This window comes from Ooceraea biroi, chromosome 1 (assembly GCF_003672135.1).
Source record: "Ooceraea biroi isolate clonal line C1 chromosome 1, Obir_v5.4, whole genome shotgun sequence".
Classification (NCBI taxonomy): domain Eukaryota; kingdom Metazoa; phylum Arthropoda; class Insecta; order Hymenoptera; family Formicidae; genus Ooceraea; species Ooceraea biroi.
This window is the reverse complement of record NC_039506.1, coordinates 15,924,379-15,941,573: the sequence shown is the minus strand read 5'-3', so window position 1 is coordinate 15,941,573 and position 17,195 is coordinate 15,924,379. Positions and strand designations below refer to the sequence as shown.

Here is a 17,195-nt window from a genome sequence, read left to right as displayed (position 1 = left end):
AACTCGGTGAGAACACTTCGGTTTGAATGCACTTCGCGAGCGCAGCAGGGCCGTGGCGTCATCTGTCCTAGTTGGAAGGAACTTTACAAGTAATTCTAACAAATTCCGGTGTATGGCGTCACGCCCCCGCATCGCGCTCCAATTGTTATACTGCCTTCCAATTTTTTAGTTCCAAAACTCTCCGTTACGAGCCTCCACTGATTTTATTTAAAAAATCAAGTAGTAATGATTCAATAATGAGTCGAGCACAAGCTTTATATTTTTAATAGTTCGATTAAATAATGACAAGATAAAACTTTTTACTATTAAATAGCACAACTTAACAGCAAGTGAAAAACTTTTATTTTCCTAATTCAACAATAAAGATTTAAATCACAATAATACAAATTTTTGGCAAATTAATAAATTATGTTGAGTTTCAAGAGATTCGTCAGCAGAACAGATGACTGCAGTTTTTGGGTAACGTGGCAAAATTAATAAGAAAAATATTATGGGTATTAGGATATTAAAAAATGCGGAAGGGAAGAATACAAGTTTTCGATTTTGAGGACGAATACAAGTAGCGCTGCTAGTCAACGCTGCGATCGAAGGGGAGGGTTGATTGGACCGGCGTGGCCACTCTCTCAGCCACTCTCGTAATCTCGTTCAGTCTTTCATTACACATGCACGCTGTCCGTCATGGGAAGTATGGATACTACGACGAAGTTGTTGAACAACCACGAGATCGTCGACGAGTACGGGCTAAATCTGAAGATTCTGCCATGTAACAACCAAGTGAAGGAGTTGCAAACCATTTTACGAGACAAGTGAGTCGCAAATACCGCACGTGCTGATGAGCAATAATTTATATGTATATATTTTAAATTATTCTAATAAATTTAAAAAATAAAGAAAATTGTATATTTTTAATTATTATTTAAAAATAAATATATATTTGTATTTTCTTGTAATTTTGTAGTATATTCTTTGTAAGTAGGAAAAGGTTATACAAATATTTGTTATATTTATTGTATCCGCATTCTTGTGCGTGTGCACATATATAATTAAATGCTGGAATTTGTAGGTCAATAAATAATCAAAAATTTTTAAAAACATTGAATAAATCGACTCTCATTGCTCGTTGGCAAATAAACGTAATTTTCTATTTACAGGAATACCACGAGGAGCGACTTTAAGTTTTATGCTGATCGTTTGGTAAGATCACATGTTCATTTTTGTGTCGCGTAGAGTCACCACTATGAAACCACTAGAAAGAGAAACTGTTACGATGTCTTTCTCCATTCTTTAGATTAGGCTAGTTATAGAGGAGAGCTTGAATCAGCTGCCTTTCACAAAATGCGTGGTAACGACTCCGACTGGTGCCAAATACAAGGGTCTGAAATACCAGAAAGGAAACTGCGGTGTGTCTATAGTGAGGAGTGGGGAAGCTATGGAGCAGGTATGATCCAAACGCTAACGAGGCAAACTGCAATACTAAATATAAAGCACATTCTTCGTATTTAAACACCAATCGTAACGGAACGGTGTGCTTGCAGGGTTTGAGAGATTGTTGTCGCAGTATCCGAATTGGTAAGATACTAGTAGAAAGTGACATGGACACGCACGAAGCTAGAGTAGTTTACGCCAAATTCCCGGACGATATATCCGAGAGGAAGGTCTTGCTGATGTATCCAATAATGAGTGAGTTCGAAAGACTTGTATTTCAGCAACGAAGCATGCGTTTGATGCCACGTTTGTGCGAGGTAGCTGTAATGTGCTTTATATTTTTGTTTATTGTACACACGTAGGTACAGGGAATACTGTAATAAAAGCTATAGCTGTGTTAAAGGAACACAACGTGCTCGAAGAAAATATTATCTTGTCAAATTTGTTCTGTACGCCAATCGCAGCCAAATCTCTGGTCACTGCCTTCCCTAAGGTAACGTGTGTGTTACGCGTTTTTGTGCTTGAATGATATTAAATGTCCGCTTGACGACGATCGTTTAAAGTGTCCTGGGTAAAATTCTCTTTCCTTTTCTTTGCAGATGAAGATCTTAACGTCGGAGATCCACACTGTCGCGCCAAATCATTTTGGACAGAAATATTTTGGTACGGATTAATTATATTTGCATAATAAATGCTAAAGAGAAATATATATATATAGATGCATAATAAAACCAAGAGGAAATCAATGAAGAATGATTACGTGCTACGGAAACAAGGAAACGATAATATATTAAGCCATTTGATAATTAGAGTTAATTATTAGCGATTTACGGCATCGCCAGTTTCGTGGCTATTTCGTGCAATTAATAAAGTAAACGATTGCAAAGTACACGTCGATTAAGAATGCTCTTAATTATTCTTGCGGTGAGGAAGAATTACAATGAAGTCATTTATAGAGGCATTTTTCTTTTTCATTTTTATATCGGATATGCGAATCCTGAAGTACTTAGTAACTGTGATTTTCTGTAGACGTATATTTTAAAGTTTCAGTTCCTAGCAAAAATGTATTAAATTTATTTTTACATTTATATATTTTAATAAGTTATTTTTTGTATGATTAATTGTCTTTTAATTCGGTGTTCTTTGACGATAGCTTTCGAAAATGAAATATATCACTTTATAGTTGAGTGATTCATAAATTAAATGATTTATAGACTTTAGAGATAAGTGCGATATGCAAATCGCAGATCTAAATTTTTTCAGCAGTAAGCATTCTTTTGATTTTCTCTACGTACGATAAGACTGTAAGCAATACATTTGTTTGAAATGTACTTAGAATCGATCGAGTACCGATGAAATAATTGAAACAATTTTACAATATCTCTTTCAATACATTTTTCACTAACAGTTGTTCTTTTCTAATCCTTTGTCTGCAAAGGCACGGTAGAAGTTTATGAGTTTTATGTGTGCTATACGCATATGTTGCATTAAGACGAATATTATATCCGACCATATATGTACCACTTGTTTGGTATCGCGTACATAGTATCACCGTCCCAATAAAACGTGAGCAAATTAATAGTTGAATAATCAACAAGAGCTTGACATTACAATCGTTTTTGAAATCGCCCCCGCCTGCTTTCTCGTAAAATGATTTTATTATCGAACTCGAGAGATCTGTCGGATTTTCAATTCAAGCGGACGGATACGCGTGTGTAATGTCAGGTTTCCCGCGTACACGATGTAATATAATATATACAATATTTGTACACGAGAGAGGAAAGCCGATCAATTACGGTACATGCATTACCCTTTTCTTGTTAAGAAATGTTATATACAATATCTCTAAGTGGTTTGCAGCATTACATTAATTTTTCTTTCCTTTTCTGCATACTCTTGATTCAGATCTGAGCTAGATTTCTTTACGACGTACACAAATATTCTGTAACAGAAATTTTTCCACTCGAGATATAAGACCAATATACAATGATGAATCTTCAGTCACATGACTCTTTTTGTCGAAGTTTTGTGGTAAACATTTTCTCTATATATTAGTAGATTTTTTTTAGAAGAAGGATGAATACCTCATTATGCGTTACACACGATAATATAATCAAAAATAATACATTACACTGTATTATTTTTGCTACGTATGCCTTACATATATGTGAGAGGGAGACGAATGTGTTTGAAGTAATAGGTAAATGTCTATGTAAGAGCAGAATATGAAACATATAGCTGAGCGTACTGTAACACGATCGTGAACACGTATTTACACTACCACAGTAACTTGATTATATTTATGCATGTTCTCTTAAAATTTATGGAAGGAATACTATATACTAAATGTAAAAATGTGAGGAAGCATACGAGTCGGGGCACTCTTACCGTTTAAAGACCCGGTAGTTCTGATGCATCCTTGATTTTTTACGCAAGTTGCATTTTATACATAATTTTTAACGGAATCTTTGTATACACTGATACTTATAAACGTATATAATATATATATTATATATATATTCTTTTTAAAACATTTTAGTCGGAATGGGTACAAATGTTATTTATGGTACTTTACATAGAAGGTAAATACATTTGGTTCATGCATAAAGAGAATTCAATAGTACAACGCACCGCATAATTTATTAATTTATTTTGTATCATACGGAATATTTGAATATCTGCAGATGCGATCAGAGAAGAGAATTAGTTTTAATTTGTTCATTAATGTCAGTTAAGATAGTCAGGGAATGGTACATATATATGTATATGACCGAGACTATATATTCATTGGAAGCTATTTTATGTACATATATGTATATATGTATTCACCCGATGGAGTCAAAGTACAGTTGATGCTCAATAATCGAAAAACGAGAGAAAGAGGAATATATAGAATTTTATAAATTACATACCCACACACGCATCGTATGGAGGACTATGCAGCTTTTACATGTAGCAAGTTTCAAATATTTATATACGTAAGGATAATATTTCGTGCATGATTCAATTAATGGCTGTATATTTGTTCAAGTTCAACTCACATGTGAAACTTTAGTGTCACGCCACTTCAGAAGGTACCAAACGTGTGTGCTTATAAGACATATGTATAAAGATGATTTTTAAAAGGTTTATTGAATTGTCCGGGAACGGGCATTTTTATTAAACTGTTTGCCTTATAACGTGCCTGTGAAAAAGCTGCATTCTGCAATTATAGCAAAATCACAGTGACAACAAGTTGTGTAAATTTTACTTATTGAGGATGCGACGATTATATATAAACATACTATTATTTAAATTATAAGTTTTTTTTACTGATTAATGATCGTTTAACGTCTTTTTCGTTTCAGCAATAAGTTTGTTCGACAAATATATTGTACCGAAACATAATAATGATAAATATCTGATACATATTTGTGATTATTAATGATTTAATACAGCAGATAGTATAGATGAAATAAATGCAACTTTGAAAATACGGACTTTGCATTATTTTTATATTTTTTTATACTTTAATATACTTGTAGCAGAGTTTATTAATTAACACATTTTCTAGTATAGTTGTACTGTACAATATAATATAAATATCATATGTAACATTTTTACCATCGTAATGATAAAAACAAAGATTCAAAAAGTTGATTTATGGAACATTTGGTTTGTCTAAGATATCCTGTATATTTCTTTCACATGATTATAAAAGTCAATATATAATAATAATAATTAGTATATATAGGAAAAATATGCACACACACACACAATGTGAATGGTGTTTTATTTGTTAGACTATAAAAGCCTAACAAATATTGTCAAAGCTTTCTTTAGAAAATATTTCTTTTTAACACAGACCAATATTTCTATGTATACTTATTTCAAATATGTATATTATCAAAAACATATTGATAATTATTGTTTTCAGGCTGTACTCGTGTGATAACGGAGACATCAAATATACAAGAGAAAGATAGTTGAGGAATCTAGTTAATTTTAGTTACACTGTTAGGCTCGAAATTGTGATCAAATAGCAGATATCAATCAATTTGCCACGTGAATCTACGTTATAACGCAAATTGTCGATATTACACCAATTAGACATTACATTTTTAACTTATATTAGACATTAGCTAACTTTTTAACTCGCGGAAATTCATGTGAAGAATATTTTTAGATATCGTGTACATCTCGTAAGAGAAGACTCATACTTTCCGTATCTGTATCTGAAAATGTTTTCTATATTGCTTTTGAAGAAAAAAACGCATCTTATATCTTGCTTCAGGTTTGTTGTAAAGTAACTGGTCGCTTGAATAACATGTCGATGTACCGCCACGTATCAATGTACTTACCATGCTCTTGTCATAGTGTAACATAGAATCCATCAAATTCTCCAAGAGATACACATATATATATATTTACATATGTTACAAATAACTTTCGTTGCTTTGTGATACATTAGAAATAGAGGAAAAAAAAAATATATATATATTAAGGATACATTAATGTGCGTGCAATCTTTAACTTGTATCTCATTTATATTTATTAGTAAATTCTTATATGCATGTAACAATGATCGCCATGATCCATATATATATATGTATATGTACATATATATATACATATACATACACTTATATATAATATATTATATATAATGAATATTATCTCTCTTTGTAAATATGGTTATACGTTTGATGATTATATATCTTTAATACAATGCGTTAGAATTTATTTTAACATTAATATTCAATTTTTCTTATTGTTACCCCCACCCCCACCCCCCATCTCCCGCCGCTTTTGTGATAAGAAAGACACATTGTGTTAATACGAACGAAAGCCGTCGTTCACCCCTTCTTTGATTAGAGCGATAAGTTATGCATGTTACGCACGATATTAAAAACGTAGATTCAGTATATCGATCAATAATCGTCGGTCTCTGTTGTTATGCTTGAAGAGTAAAATTATAATAGCAAAAATAATTTCTTATCTTGTTTATTTATCGTATAACAAAGCAGTTTGTAGCAAATGCTGCGGAAGCTTAATTTTATTATGACAATGGTACCGTTTCGGATCGGTAAGCGGTAAAACGATCTGCGCAAGATGCCAAATCTTGCCGAGCACGATGTAGAAAGGACAGGAAGAACCGTGTGATCAGAATAATCCGAAAAATCATTTGCGTAGGCCTTTCAATTGCCACAACTGCCGCTATTTATCCCCTACACTACCACCTCAGAACAGATTTATCTACGGAAAGACGTCAAGTTCGCATACATGTTCTCTCGCTTTTTCGATTCACGTTATGTGCACTTTTTGGCTCACGCATCAGGATTTCTCACGTGTTAACGGGGGTTTGTGTCGTGTTCTGCCCCACTAGCAGTCGTACAAGCAATTCTCCTTCCGGATCGATCTTCGTATTGTCACAATATAACTCAAAGATACGTGTACGAGGGTCGTTTGACAAGTCTTTATAGAAAATATATGAGATAGCCTAACATCAAACTGACAAATAGTAATTGAAATTTTATACTCAATAAAAACAAAAAGAAAATTGATACATAACGTATATACATACGTATATATATTTTTTAAGGACTTATCAAATGACCGTCGTATGTCGTAAGCCTTCGCTCCTTCCAAAATAGAACTGGCTTTACGAATACAACATTTTGCATGTACGATACTCGGAATACATACGTTCGGAAATTAGTAATCGAATAAAATCAGAGACTGCGACGGCCGAATTGGATAGTGTCGAGTGAGCATGAGTCATGTACACACGTATCAACGAAATTATGTCATGCCGGTATGAGTCATATGCAACAGTGTAATTCTGTCGTAAGTGGAAACGAGAATGGAAGTAATACGACGGAAAAGAAGCGCTCGCGGTCGAGCTATAAAAATCTAGAAGACTCCCCCCTTTTGTTCTTGGCATTCTAACAACTATATAATTCTAATATATATATATTATACATAACGTACATAATAAACTTTGAGAAGTGACTTTTTAAATGACGTATTTGGAAAGATTGTTCGATCATCCTAATGTAACGTAATGCGCCCGATTGAGAAGTTCCACGATAGGACTACCGTTAATACTGCGTTAATACGTCTCTTTTAAATGTACGATATCTCGAGCGCAACGTATATAAATATCAAAAACCTTCTCGCGCGTTTAACAATTAATTATATTTAAACATAGAAAAAGATCCAATTATAATACAAATATGTATCCATATATTTGTGATCCTCATATATCTCTCCCGAATATGATATCGTGTACGTGTACGTGTACGCGTGTGCACGTTGTGTGTGTGTGTCGGCTCTACATTCTACACTCGCTTGCACGCGCGGCGGCGATACCAACCGAAACTCGCTCATACAAAAGAAGAGAAGCATACGCTCCGATCTCGTTAATCACGGGAATCACCGTGACGCATCGGGGTGCGGTGCGAAACAATGCGATAACGCACAAGGGAATAACAAACAAACAAACAAACGTGTGAAGACGTGTTTAAAGGTAGGCGATATGGAGGAATCCGTCCGTGTCACCTCGCGGTCGGACCCGTCGCGAAACATTTGCACGCGCGCGCGAGATCTGTGATCTAAAATATAAAGTATACGTTCTATAAAAGTATGCTTTCTCTCTCTCTCTCTCTCTCTCGCTCGCTCTCTTTCTCTCTACGCGTCACTTACACTTTTCGCTCAACGGACTTTCCGCAATACAGAATATTATCTTGGCAGTACCTGCGTTCAGCCTTAGTAATATAATAAATTTGTGTTCTTTTTTTTGCTTTTTCTCTTTGCGAAATGTACCACCCGTTGCGGGTGAGGAAGAAAGGATGTCATTGCGTGGAATATCCCAACTTCGCGTGGGTGCGTCCGGTGCCTATTCCTCCTTCTCCTGATCGTCGGACTTCTCCTCGTTTTTATCACCGCTGTCCTCCGCGTGTTCGCCCTCGTCGACGGCCTTCGTCGCGCCGTCTACTTCGCTCGGTTTCGCATCGTTTCGCGCTTTATCCTCGCTCTCTAGAGTCGTTCTCTCTGGTAAACTGATCACCAATTACAAACAATGATAGATCGACAAAAGATATTTAGCTTCTGAAATAAATGTCAAAGTGAGAGATATTTTTCACGAACGCTCGATGCGTGTAACGGATCGTTAAATAATTTATTATTATAAAGAGCAAGAGCGTTACCTGTCGGAGAGCATTAGATCCGCTTCTTTGTCCGCGGAGGGCTGCAAAGCACAGATTATTTATGTGTTATTTACGTGGAAAGTGCAAGGTAAATTTAGTAGCAAGGTCACGGGATAAACCAGCAAATCGATACACTTAACGGAGATCTCCGTGATAAACAATTAAAGTAATTTTACTTTAGCGCGACTAACGGCCGCCGTTGCAAAATAAAATATATATCGTCCATCATTTCCGTCATATATGCATGCGTTAATTCCCTTTGTGGTGAGATATAAAAATACCGAGTGTATAAATAAAAGAAGTTTCGCATCTTGTACACGTGTGCTGCACGATAAACATGACTATAGTAATTGCTCTTTCTATTTTCGCGCATCCGAATTCTTTCTCCCGAGGAAACATACATACACGCGAACTAGCTGCTGACGCAGCCTTTGTTGTTCAAGCTGTGATACCGAGTCTAACAACAATGATACGACGTTTACCTCCCGGCTTGAAGTGTTCCCGTTCGCCTGGATCTCGTCACTCTGCGATTTCGAGTCGAGAGTGATTTCCGCGGTGCTGACCGCCGGCGTAACTTTCAGGAACTTCTCCAGTTCGTCTATTTCGTTCGACAGGTCGAAGTCTTCGTAATCCTGCAAGAGTTATGCTCTTTTACGTCGTGTAACGCATTAATGATGCGGTATCCTGGATTACTTGTTACCTACGCGCAACGTACTATCAAGATCAGTGACTCAACTGATTCTGAAAATATCGGAATAGCATGCAAATAGCGTGAGGAAAGGATAATTACTCCGCAATAGTCATCCTCGTTAAATATCTGTGGCGGCAACGGGTACTTGTTGTTCCTCGCGTTGCTGTTGGCCTGCATGAATTCTTTATCTAGCTCCTTGCCCGGCTCTGTTATATCGATGATCTCGTATTCGACACTCTTGCTGTCTAGGATCATCAGCACGCGCTGCTGCCTCTTTTTCACCTGTAACATATTTGCAAATGAGACATCGCCGAGTAACAAATGCTGTAATTGCAGCTCATGTTTTAAAACACGGTTTTCCGTTTGTTTAGATGCAAAAATTGAAAACAATGAGAATTAATATTAAGTCCGTTTGCCTCGCTGGTATATTGTACTCTCAATTATCTGGAAGTCGCAGTTGCATGTTGAGCTGAGGTTTTGAAGAGAAAATTACGTGGGGAGCCAACCGACTGTGACCAGTCATTTACATCTCATCATACATGGTGCCTTTCTACACAACACAACAAATTCATAATTGACAATATCCATACGCTAATGGTAATTCCTCTCAACAAGTGGTGGCACAAGCAACGAATGATATAACAGCATCGACGTTTCCGGCGAGGAGAAGAGACTCGATACATATTTCCGGGCCAGAGGAGACATCAGTGATCAAACTCAGCCTCATGGACCGCCTCATTTTACATTTTCCGCGCAGCATTTCGTTGGCGTGACACGCACGTCGCGCGATCCACCTCTAGATCGTCTCGTGCAAATAAACAGACTCCAACGGGAGCTAGCGTGACGGGACAGCAGCAGCTGCTAATAAACGTGACACGTTAAAAAACATGACACCGCTGTGCGCCAACCGTGCGTCGAGGAAGGCGGGGGGAGTCGCCGAGGGGGGCCGCTTAGGAAGCGCGATTACACGCCCGTGTCGGCCGAGGATCCCGAGTGACAGCGCGCGACTGATCGCCAGGTGCTCCGGAGTCGCGAGAGTGTGCCAGCCGCGCTGTAACCTGATACAGCGACGACGACGGCGACGAGGAAGGCCAACGGCCACCTGGCGCGCGCGCGATGTCAGGTAGACGTCGTGGAGTACCGACGTGGAACACGCATCCGCGTCGTCGTCGAGGGAAACCGCCGCTTATCGGAACGACCGCCCCGGAAGCTGCTGGCACTCACTTCCTTGTTGCCGCTGATACCCGATATGTAGATTTTCACGACCATCGTTGCTCGAGCTGGTTAACCCGCACTACCGGCAGCTGGCTGCTCCCTAGACTGAACTGATGGACTCTCGACGAACTCGCTCTCTCTCTCTAGCTGCGACGCGCATGCGCTCCGATCGCCTCCGGAAGTACCCGACGGCGGGCGATAGCAGCCGACCACCAATCGGTCGCTGTCGGTCGCTCGTGTGGTCACTTGGCCGTAGTGGCTTTCAGTGTACGTTTTTAGGAGGAAGTGTTCTTTTTCATAGATTTGTTGAATATTAATGCATTTGATGTGTGATTAGTGTATAATATATTCACGAGCACTGGTCAGTCTCAAGAATTCATGAGCCCTTCAGCTGATTTTAACAGGTTTAGTATTTATAAACATGATGGTTGCGTGATCGTGTGTTGTTTATAGGTTAGTTCGTTGTGAGTTGCTTCTTCGAGAATGTATATTATACATTAATTTTGAGAATATTCAATATTTTAGCTAGCTGATTTGCAGGACAGTGTATGATATAAGAATTTTTATGGGAACGTTTTTGTAATAGCACTTTCCTAACCTTAATTATTAATCGACGATATGGAACTTCGTTTCGTTATGGATTAAAGTATCGTTCCTTTATTTCGAAAATAAGATTATATTCTTAACTCAATCTTATTTACTTTTAATAATATCAATTTTAAACATTTTAAAAAATTAGAAAAATTGCAATTAAAATTATATTAAAATTTACGTGTGATAACTTCTTAATTAGAAACATCTTATGCTTTTGTTTCAGGAGATCAAGAACATTCCAGTAAGATTTCATTAAACACCTCAAAAGAAGATGTCGGATGATCCGAGCTTATATAGATTAGAGGGGACCGAGGGGAATCAAGTGGGTGGCCTGGTGATCCGTAAGAAAACTTCAGATCACACCTTCAAGAAACCATCTATACTGGGTCTCGACAAGCTCGCGGAGCAGAAGAGAAGGGAGCAGTCGCAGGAGCCTTCCAGCTCCAAGTCGCATAGATCCGAAGGGAAGGACAGGAGGTATCGATCTTATGAAGAGGAAACGCCCACATACACCGGCGGTGTCAACTCCGTGGCACAAGAGAGATTGGAGTCGCGGCTGAAGCGTCAGAGATTGAACGCAGACGACCGAGTCTCTAGAAACTCGTATCGCGATCGCGAGAGGGACAGAGACCGGGACCGGGACAGACGTAGGGACAGGGAGAGCAGGAACAGGGAGAGTCGGGGTAGGGACAGCAGCGTGAGGCAGACTCCGCTCAGGTTCAAGGACGAGCCGCAGACCCCGAAATTCCGCACGAAGGACCCGACCTCGAAGAGCAACTGGGACGACGACGAGGACGAGGAGCCGAGACGCTCGAGCTGGGATCACCCGACGCCGAACATCTACGGGAACCGGGACGGCCGCGACAGCATCCGCAGCGAATTCACACCGTCGTACAAGTACAACTCCTGGAACAAGGAGTACAAGAGCTCCGGCGCCACTCCGATGGTGGACGGGGAAGAGAAGGAGTTGTGGGAGGAGGAGCAGCAGCGGCTGGACAGGGAGTGGTACGCGTTGGACGACGGCGAGAACAACGCGTTCGCCAACGTGTCCGAGGAGTACACGCGCAAGAAGGAGATGGAGCTGGAAGCCAGGCGGCAGAAGCGCGTGTCCGCGCAACAGCGGCAGATTAACAAGGACAACGAGCTGTGGGAGCGCAATCGGATGCTGACGTCGGGTGTCGTGAGCTCGCTGGACCATGACGACGATCCAGACGACGAGGGTGAGGCGAGGGTGCACTTGCTCGTGCACAATGTGGTGCCACCGTTCCTGGACGGGCGGATCGTCTTCACGAAACAGCCGGAACCGGTGGTCCCCGTGCGCGATCCCACTTCCGACATGGCTCTAGTGGCAAGGAAGGGCTCGGCACTAGTCAAGGCCTATCGCGAGCAAAAGGAGAGACGCAGGGCGCAGAAGAAGCATTGGGAGCTGGCCGGCACGCACATCGGGAACATTATGGGCGTCCACGATCGGCGCAAGGACGACAAGGAGCATGCGGGTCAGGAAGCGGATTTCAAGGCCGGGCAGAAGTATGCCCGCCACATTGGAGCGGGGGAGGTAACCGGAGAAGCCCGTCACAGATCGATTCAGCATCAGAGGAGAAGCCTGCCCGTATTCGCGGTGCGCCAGGAACTGCTGAACATCATCAGAGAGAACAGCGTGGTGATAATCGTCGGCGAGACCGGCAGCGGTAAAACCACACAATTAACGCAGTATCTTCACGAGGACGGCTACAGTCGTAATGGTATGATCGGTTGCACGCAACCCAGGAGAGTCGCCGCGATGTCGATTGCGAAACGAGTGTCCGACGAGATGGGCACCGCTCTAGGTGACAAGGTCGGATACGCGATACGTTTCGAAGATTGCACTTCAAAGGATGTAAGTATTTGATATAAATATATGATATAAAATATTTGCATCTTTAATCCAAAAAATCCTTTATTAATGACCAAGGCTGGCAATACAAATGGGTGTGGACACGACGTTTCGATTTCGACCTTCTCTTTCGGTCCTTTTCAAGTGTCGTTACAAAGTCATTTTCTAAATATAAATTAATTAAAACAATAATAAGAAAAAATAAGAATACAAATTATAAAATGAAAACATAATATTATACAATATAAAAAAGGCCAGCCTTGGTCATTAATAAAGAATTTTTTGGATTAATCAATTTTCTGGCGACTTAGAGGATTATTTGAGTTTGCATCTTTACTTTTTAGTGTTTTGTCAGTCACTTTGTAGTTTGCAAATCTGTAAACTAATTTCTTTTTTCAGTCGATGAAAAAACGTATAATGCTATATGAACAAGTTTTGCAAGTCTTTGACGATTAGCACTTTAGCTCTTTATTAATTAACAACATTTATTAATTAATTACATTTTGTTTTTGCAGACCGTCATTAAATACATGACTGACGGTATTTTACTGAGGGAGAGCTTGAGAGAGGGAGATCTGGATCGCTATAGTGTGATAATAATGGACGAAGCCCACGAGCGATCGCTTTCAACAGATGTATTATTCGGTCTTCTTCGAGAGGTATAATTCATATACATTAATCATTTCAAATATCATTGTTTTAAACATCATTAGAAAACTAATAGGTTTTCCAATTTGAAAAATAGGTTGTTGCTAGGCGCCACGATCTAAAGTTGATCGTAACTTCCGCGACGATGGACTGCAGCAAATTTTCCGCATTCTTCGGCAACGCGGCAACGTTCGAGATACCAGGGCGCACATTTCCCGTCGAGGTGTTGCACGCAAAGAACCCGGTCGAGGATTACGTGGACGCGGCTGTGAAGCAAGTCTTACAGATCCACTTGCAGCCGAAAAGCGGCGACGTACTCGTCTTCATGCCAGGCCAGGAGGACATCGAGGTCACCTGCGAAGCGCTGAAGGAACGATTAGCCGAGATCGAGTCGGCGCCGCCTCTCTCTATCCTGCCGATCTATTCCCAGCTGCCGTCAGATCTGCAGGCGAAGATCTTCCAACGGTCCGAAGACAATCTTCGCAAATGCGTCGTGGCGACCAACATTGCAGAGACATCGCTGACCGTCGACGGGATCGTCTTTGTCGTCGACTCCGGTTACTGCAAGCTCAAAGTCTACAATCCTCGTATAGGTATGGACGCCCTCCAGGTGTATCCCGTGTCGCGCGCAAACGCCGATCAGAGATCCGGACGAGCCGGTCGTACTGGGCCCGGTCAGTGTTACCGGCTTTACACTAGAAGGCAGTACCTCGACGAGTTGTTGCTGTCGGGAGTACCCGAGATCCAACGGACCAATCTGGCGAACACGGTGCTGCTGCTGAAGTCGCTGGGCGTGCAGGACTTGCTGGCGTTCCACTTCATGGACCCGCCGCCGCAGGACAATATACTGAACTCCCTGTATCAGCTGTGGATCCTGGGCGCGCTTGATCATACCGGACGCCTGACGCCCCTCGGCCGGCAGATGGCCGAGTTCCCTCTCGACCCGCCACAGTGCCAGATGCTGATAGTCGCCTCTGAACTCGGTTGCACTGCGGATATTCTCATCATCGTCTCCATGCTGTCGGTACCGTCGATCTTCTATCGACCAAAGGGCCGCGAGGAGGACTCGGACTCGGCGCGCGAGAAGTTCCAAGTGCCCGAGTCGGACCATCTGACCTACCTGAACGTGTACAACCAATGGAAGGCGAACGGCTACTCGACCACCTGGTGCAACGAGCACTTCATACACGCGAAAGCGATGCGCAAGGTGCGTGAGGTGCGCTCGCAGCTCGAGGAGATTCTCAAGCAGCAGAAGATGGACGTCGTCAGCTGCGGCACCGACTGGGACATCGTGCGCAAGTGCATCTGCTCCGCGTACTTTCATCAGGCGGCGCGCCTCAAGGGAATCGGCGAGTACGTCAATTGCCGTACCGGGATGCCGTGCCACCTTCATCCCACCTCGGCGCTGTTCGGCATGGGCTTCACACCCGATTACGTCGTTTATCACGAGCTCGTGATGACCGCCAAGGAATACATGCAGTGCGTCACTGCGGTGGACGGTCACTGGCTGGCTGAGCTGGGTCCGATGTTCTTCAGCTTGAAGGAGACGGGTCGCAGCGGCCGCGCAAAGCGCCGCCAGGCGATGCAGCACCTGCACGAGATGGAACATCAGATGAAGGAGGCCGAAGAGGAGATGAAGGCGCGCGCCCAGGAGCAGCTCGAGCGCGAGCAGGCGTCGGTGCGCAAGAAGGAGATTCTGACGCCTGGCATCCGGGAACCGGGTACCCCCGCTCCGTATCGTAACACTCCCGGACGATTAGGACTCTAATTAGTATTTCTTTTTTTTATAATATAATGCGTCGTATTGCGTTAAATGTGCAATTGCAAAAAGGAAAGTACGTGTGTATGCGTTCGTTACACGGGTGATTCAGACAAATCGAAAAATTTAGCGATAAACAAAAATTAAATAAATAAAAATTGTAACACCTATGTTACGCAGATGGTTCAATTATAATCCACAATTAATAGTAATTGATAATTTAGCGGCGGCGGCATCAGTGATAAAATTCTACATTATGATCTTGATTATTAGATTTCCATATCCTTTCCCGTCTCCTAGCACAGACGCTACAGAACTGTACAGTGTATAAATTATTTAGCATGTTACTTTGTAAATTAAATAATATTTTAATCTCCCTGTCCTCCATAATCAGATGTGGAATGACGTATACTTAAATTTTTTTTAGGGAATAAATATCAAAACTGTACAAAGTGTTTTGTATGTATTAGCTTTGCGTGTGTGATATGTATGTACATAAAAGTTTTTATATAAATAAAATTATTTTTACGATATTCCAATTTGTTTTTATAATAACGAGACTTTTTATAATTTATTTTATAATAACAGTGGTTTTTAGCATCATCTAAATTTGACGACGAAATCTATTTGTACATACATCTAATAAGTTCTTCCCACGTACGTTTGAAATTCGACCGCGTTGAAATTATTTCCTCTCACGAACTTCCGGCGTGGTGCGCCATCGCGAGAAATCGCTCGGCTCGCTTCAAGTCTTTTCGGTCTTTCCGTCGTTTTCCTGTTCTTTGCGAAAGCGTTCCTTATTTATTCAAAATGGTAAGAAATTTTATCGGCATTTACGCGTTAAATCTTGCTGAAATATTTGCGATATCAATTTCCGGACGAAAACTAATGTTCTCAGAAAATTGTTAACGTATATATTTCATCGTAAAATGCTAAGTTCACGTGACTGTAAAATATATAACCTCGCAGCGAGGTTATGTTTACCAAGTCTCTGGAGGCTTGCTATTTTTCAGTGTTTGAAATTGTTAAAGTGTTGCATAGCGTAAGTATATTAATATCAAATTGAATTTCGACAGGCTAAGCGCACGAAGAAGGTTGGAATCACCGGTAAATATGGTACCCGTTACGGTGCCTCCCTCAGGAAGATGGTGAAGAAGATGGAAATCACGCAACATGGCAAATACACTTGCTCCTTTTGCGGAAAGGTGAGAATTCATTATTCACGTCTTAATGCTGAGGAAGATAAATTTGTAATATTTTGTAACCTGATGTTTTCTGAAACCTAACCTATTTGGTGTAGCAAAGATGCATGTGTGCTGTGCACCTTATTACACGAATCTGTTTTATATAAATATCGATCAATTAAAGTGAATAACGTATGAGAATAGTTAATAACGAGCCTTGCTTTTGACAGAACGCGATGAAACGCAGCGTCGTTGGGATCTGGTCCTGCAAGCGCTGCAAGAGGACAGTCGCTGGTGGTGCATGGGTGTACTCCACAACCGCTGCTGCTTCAGTAAGGTCAGCGGTGCGTCGATTACGCGAAGTTAAGGAACAGTAAATTTGTTTAATAATAATAATAAATATCTTTTTGACAAATAAATAACTTTTCGTACTGTGATTTTATTTAGTGCGCCAACCAATCTTATTTCCATCGATTTATCGAGCACCTTGGCAAAATGTGTATTATCATGTTTCATAAAAAAATCTGAATTTCTATTCACCAAACACTGTATATGTATAAAATAAAATAAAAACAATTTTATTTAGCTGGATATTAATAAAACAAAAGTTTTTGATCAG

The 17,195-nt window shown here is 40.7% G+C and overlaps 4 protein-coding genes across 9 annotated transcripts; 3 read left to right on the top strand and 1 right to left on the bottom strand.

Annotated features, from left to right (window-relative positions):
- The first annotated feature begins 598 nt into the window (after positions 1 to 598).
- On the top strand, positions 599 to 6,159 carry LOC105274900 (uracil phosphoribosyltransferase homolog). 3 transcript variants are annotated; one of them, XM_011331372.3, is made up of 7 exons: positions 599 to 806; positions 1,152 to 1,194; positions 1,289 to 1,438; positions 1,536 to 1,680; positions 1,788 to 1,918; positions 2,025 to 2,088; positions 3,331 to 4,900. In XM_011331372.3, exons 1-7 carry the CDS (start codon positions 679 to 681, stop codon positions 3,339 to 3,341), a joined length of 672 nt encoding a protein of 223 aa, XP_011329674.1. In that variant the 5' UTR covers positions 599 to 678; the 3' UTR covers positions 3,342 to 4,900. The 3 variants fall into 3 exon arrangements, 2 of the variants coding, with proteins under 2 accessions (XP_011329674.1, XP_011329673.1); XR_003406586.1 differs by having other exon boundaries at positions 600 to 806; positions 2,025 to 4,007; positions 4,110 to 4,900; XM_011331371.3 differs by lacking the exon at positions 3,331 to 4,900 and adding an exon at positions 5,342 to 6,159 and having other exon boundaries at positions 600 to 806.
- Positions 6,160 to 6,392: 233 nt separating this feature from the next.
- On the bottom strand, positions 6,393 to 10,664 carry LOC105274901 (SH3 domain-binding glutamic acid-rich protein homolog). 3 transcript variants are annotated; one of them, XM_011331375.3, is made up of 5 exons: positions 10,528 to 10,664; positions 9,403 to 9,585; positions 9,095 to 9,244; positions 8,613 to 8,653; positions 6,393 to 8,465 (listed from the first exon to the last, which is right to left on the bottom strand). In XM_011331375.3, exons 1-5 carry the CDS (start codon positions 10,570 to 10,572, stop codon positions 8,303 to 8,305), a joined length of 582 nt encoding a protein of 193 aa, XP_011329677.1. In that variant the 5' UTR covers positions 10,573 to 10,664; the 3' UTR covers positions 6,393 to 8,302. The 3 variants fall into 3 exon arrangements, with proteins under 3 accessions (XP_011329677.1, XP_011329676.1, XP_011329678.1); XM_011331374.3 differs by lacking the exon at positions 10,528 to 10,664 and adding an exon at positions 9,894 to 10,513; XM_011331376.3 differs by lacking the exon at positions 10,528 to 10,664 and adding an exon at positions 9,894 to 10,517 and having other exon boundaries at positions 8,334 to 8,514.
- Positions 10,665 to 10,771: 107 nt separating this feature from the next.
- Positions 10,772 to 15,925, top strand: LOC105274899 (pre-mRNA-splicing factor ATP-dependent RNA helicase PRP16). 2 transcript variants are annotated; one of them, XM_011331370.3, is made up of 4 exons: positions 10,772 to 10,922; positions 11,336 to 12,988; positions 13,501 to 13,644; positions 13,731 to 15,401. In XM_011331370.3, exons 2-4 carry the CDS (start codon positions 11,384 to 11,386, stop codon positions 15,399 to 15,401), a joined length of 3,420 nt encoding a protein of 1,139 aa, XP_011329672.1. In that variant the 5' UTR covers positions 10,772 to 10,922; positions 11,336 to 11,383. The 2 variants fall into 2 exon arrangements, with proteins under 2 accessions (XP_011329672.1, XP_026825752.1); XM_026969951.1 differs by lacking the exon at positions 10,772 to 10,922 and having other exon boundaries at positions 11,384 to 12,988; positions 13,731 to 15,925.
- A 154-nt stretch (positions 15,926 to 16,079) lies between these two features.
- On the top strand, positions 16,080 to 17,010 carry LOC105274897 (60S ribosomal protein L37a). Its single transcript, XM_011331369.3, has 3 exons — positions 16,080 to 16,205; positions 16,469 to 16,597; positions 16,807 to 17,010. The coding sequence occupies exons 1-3, from the start codon at positions 16,203 to 16,205 to the stop codon at positions 16,951 to 16,953; spliced, it is 279 nt and encodes a 92-aa protein (XP_011329671.1). The 5' UTR covers positions 16,080 to 16,202; the 3' UTR covers positions 16,954 to 17,010.
- The last annotated feature ends 185 nt before the right edge of the window (positions 17,011 to 17,195 follow it).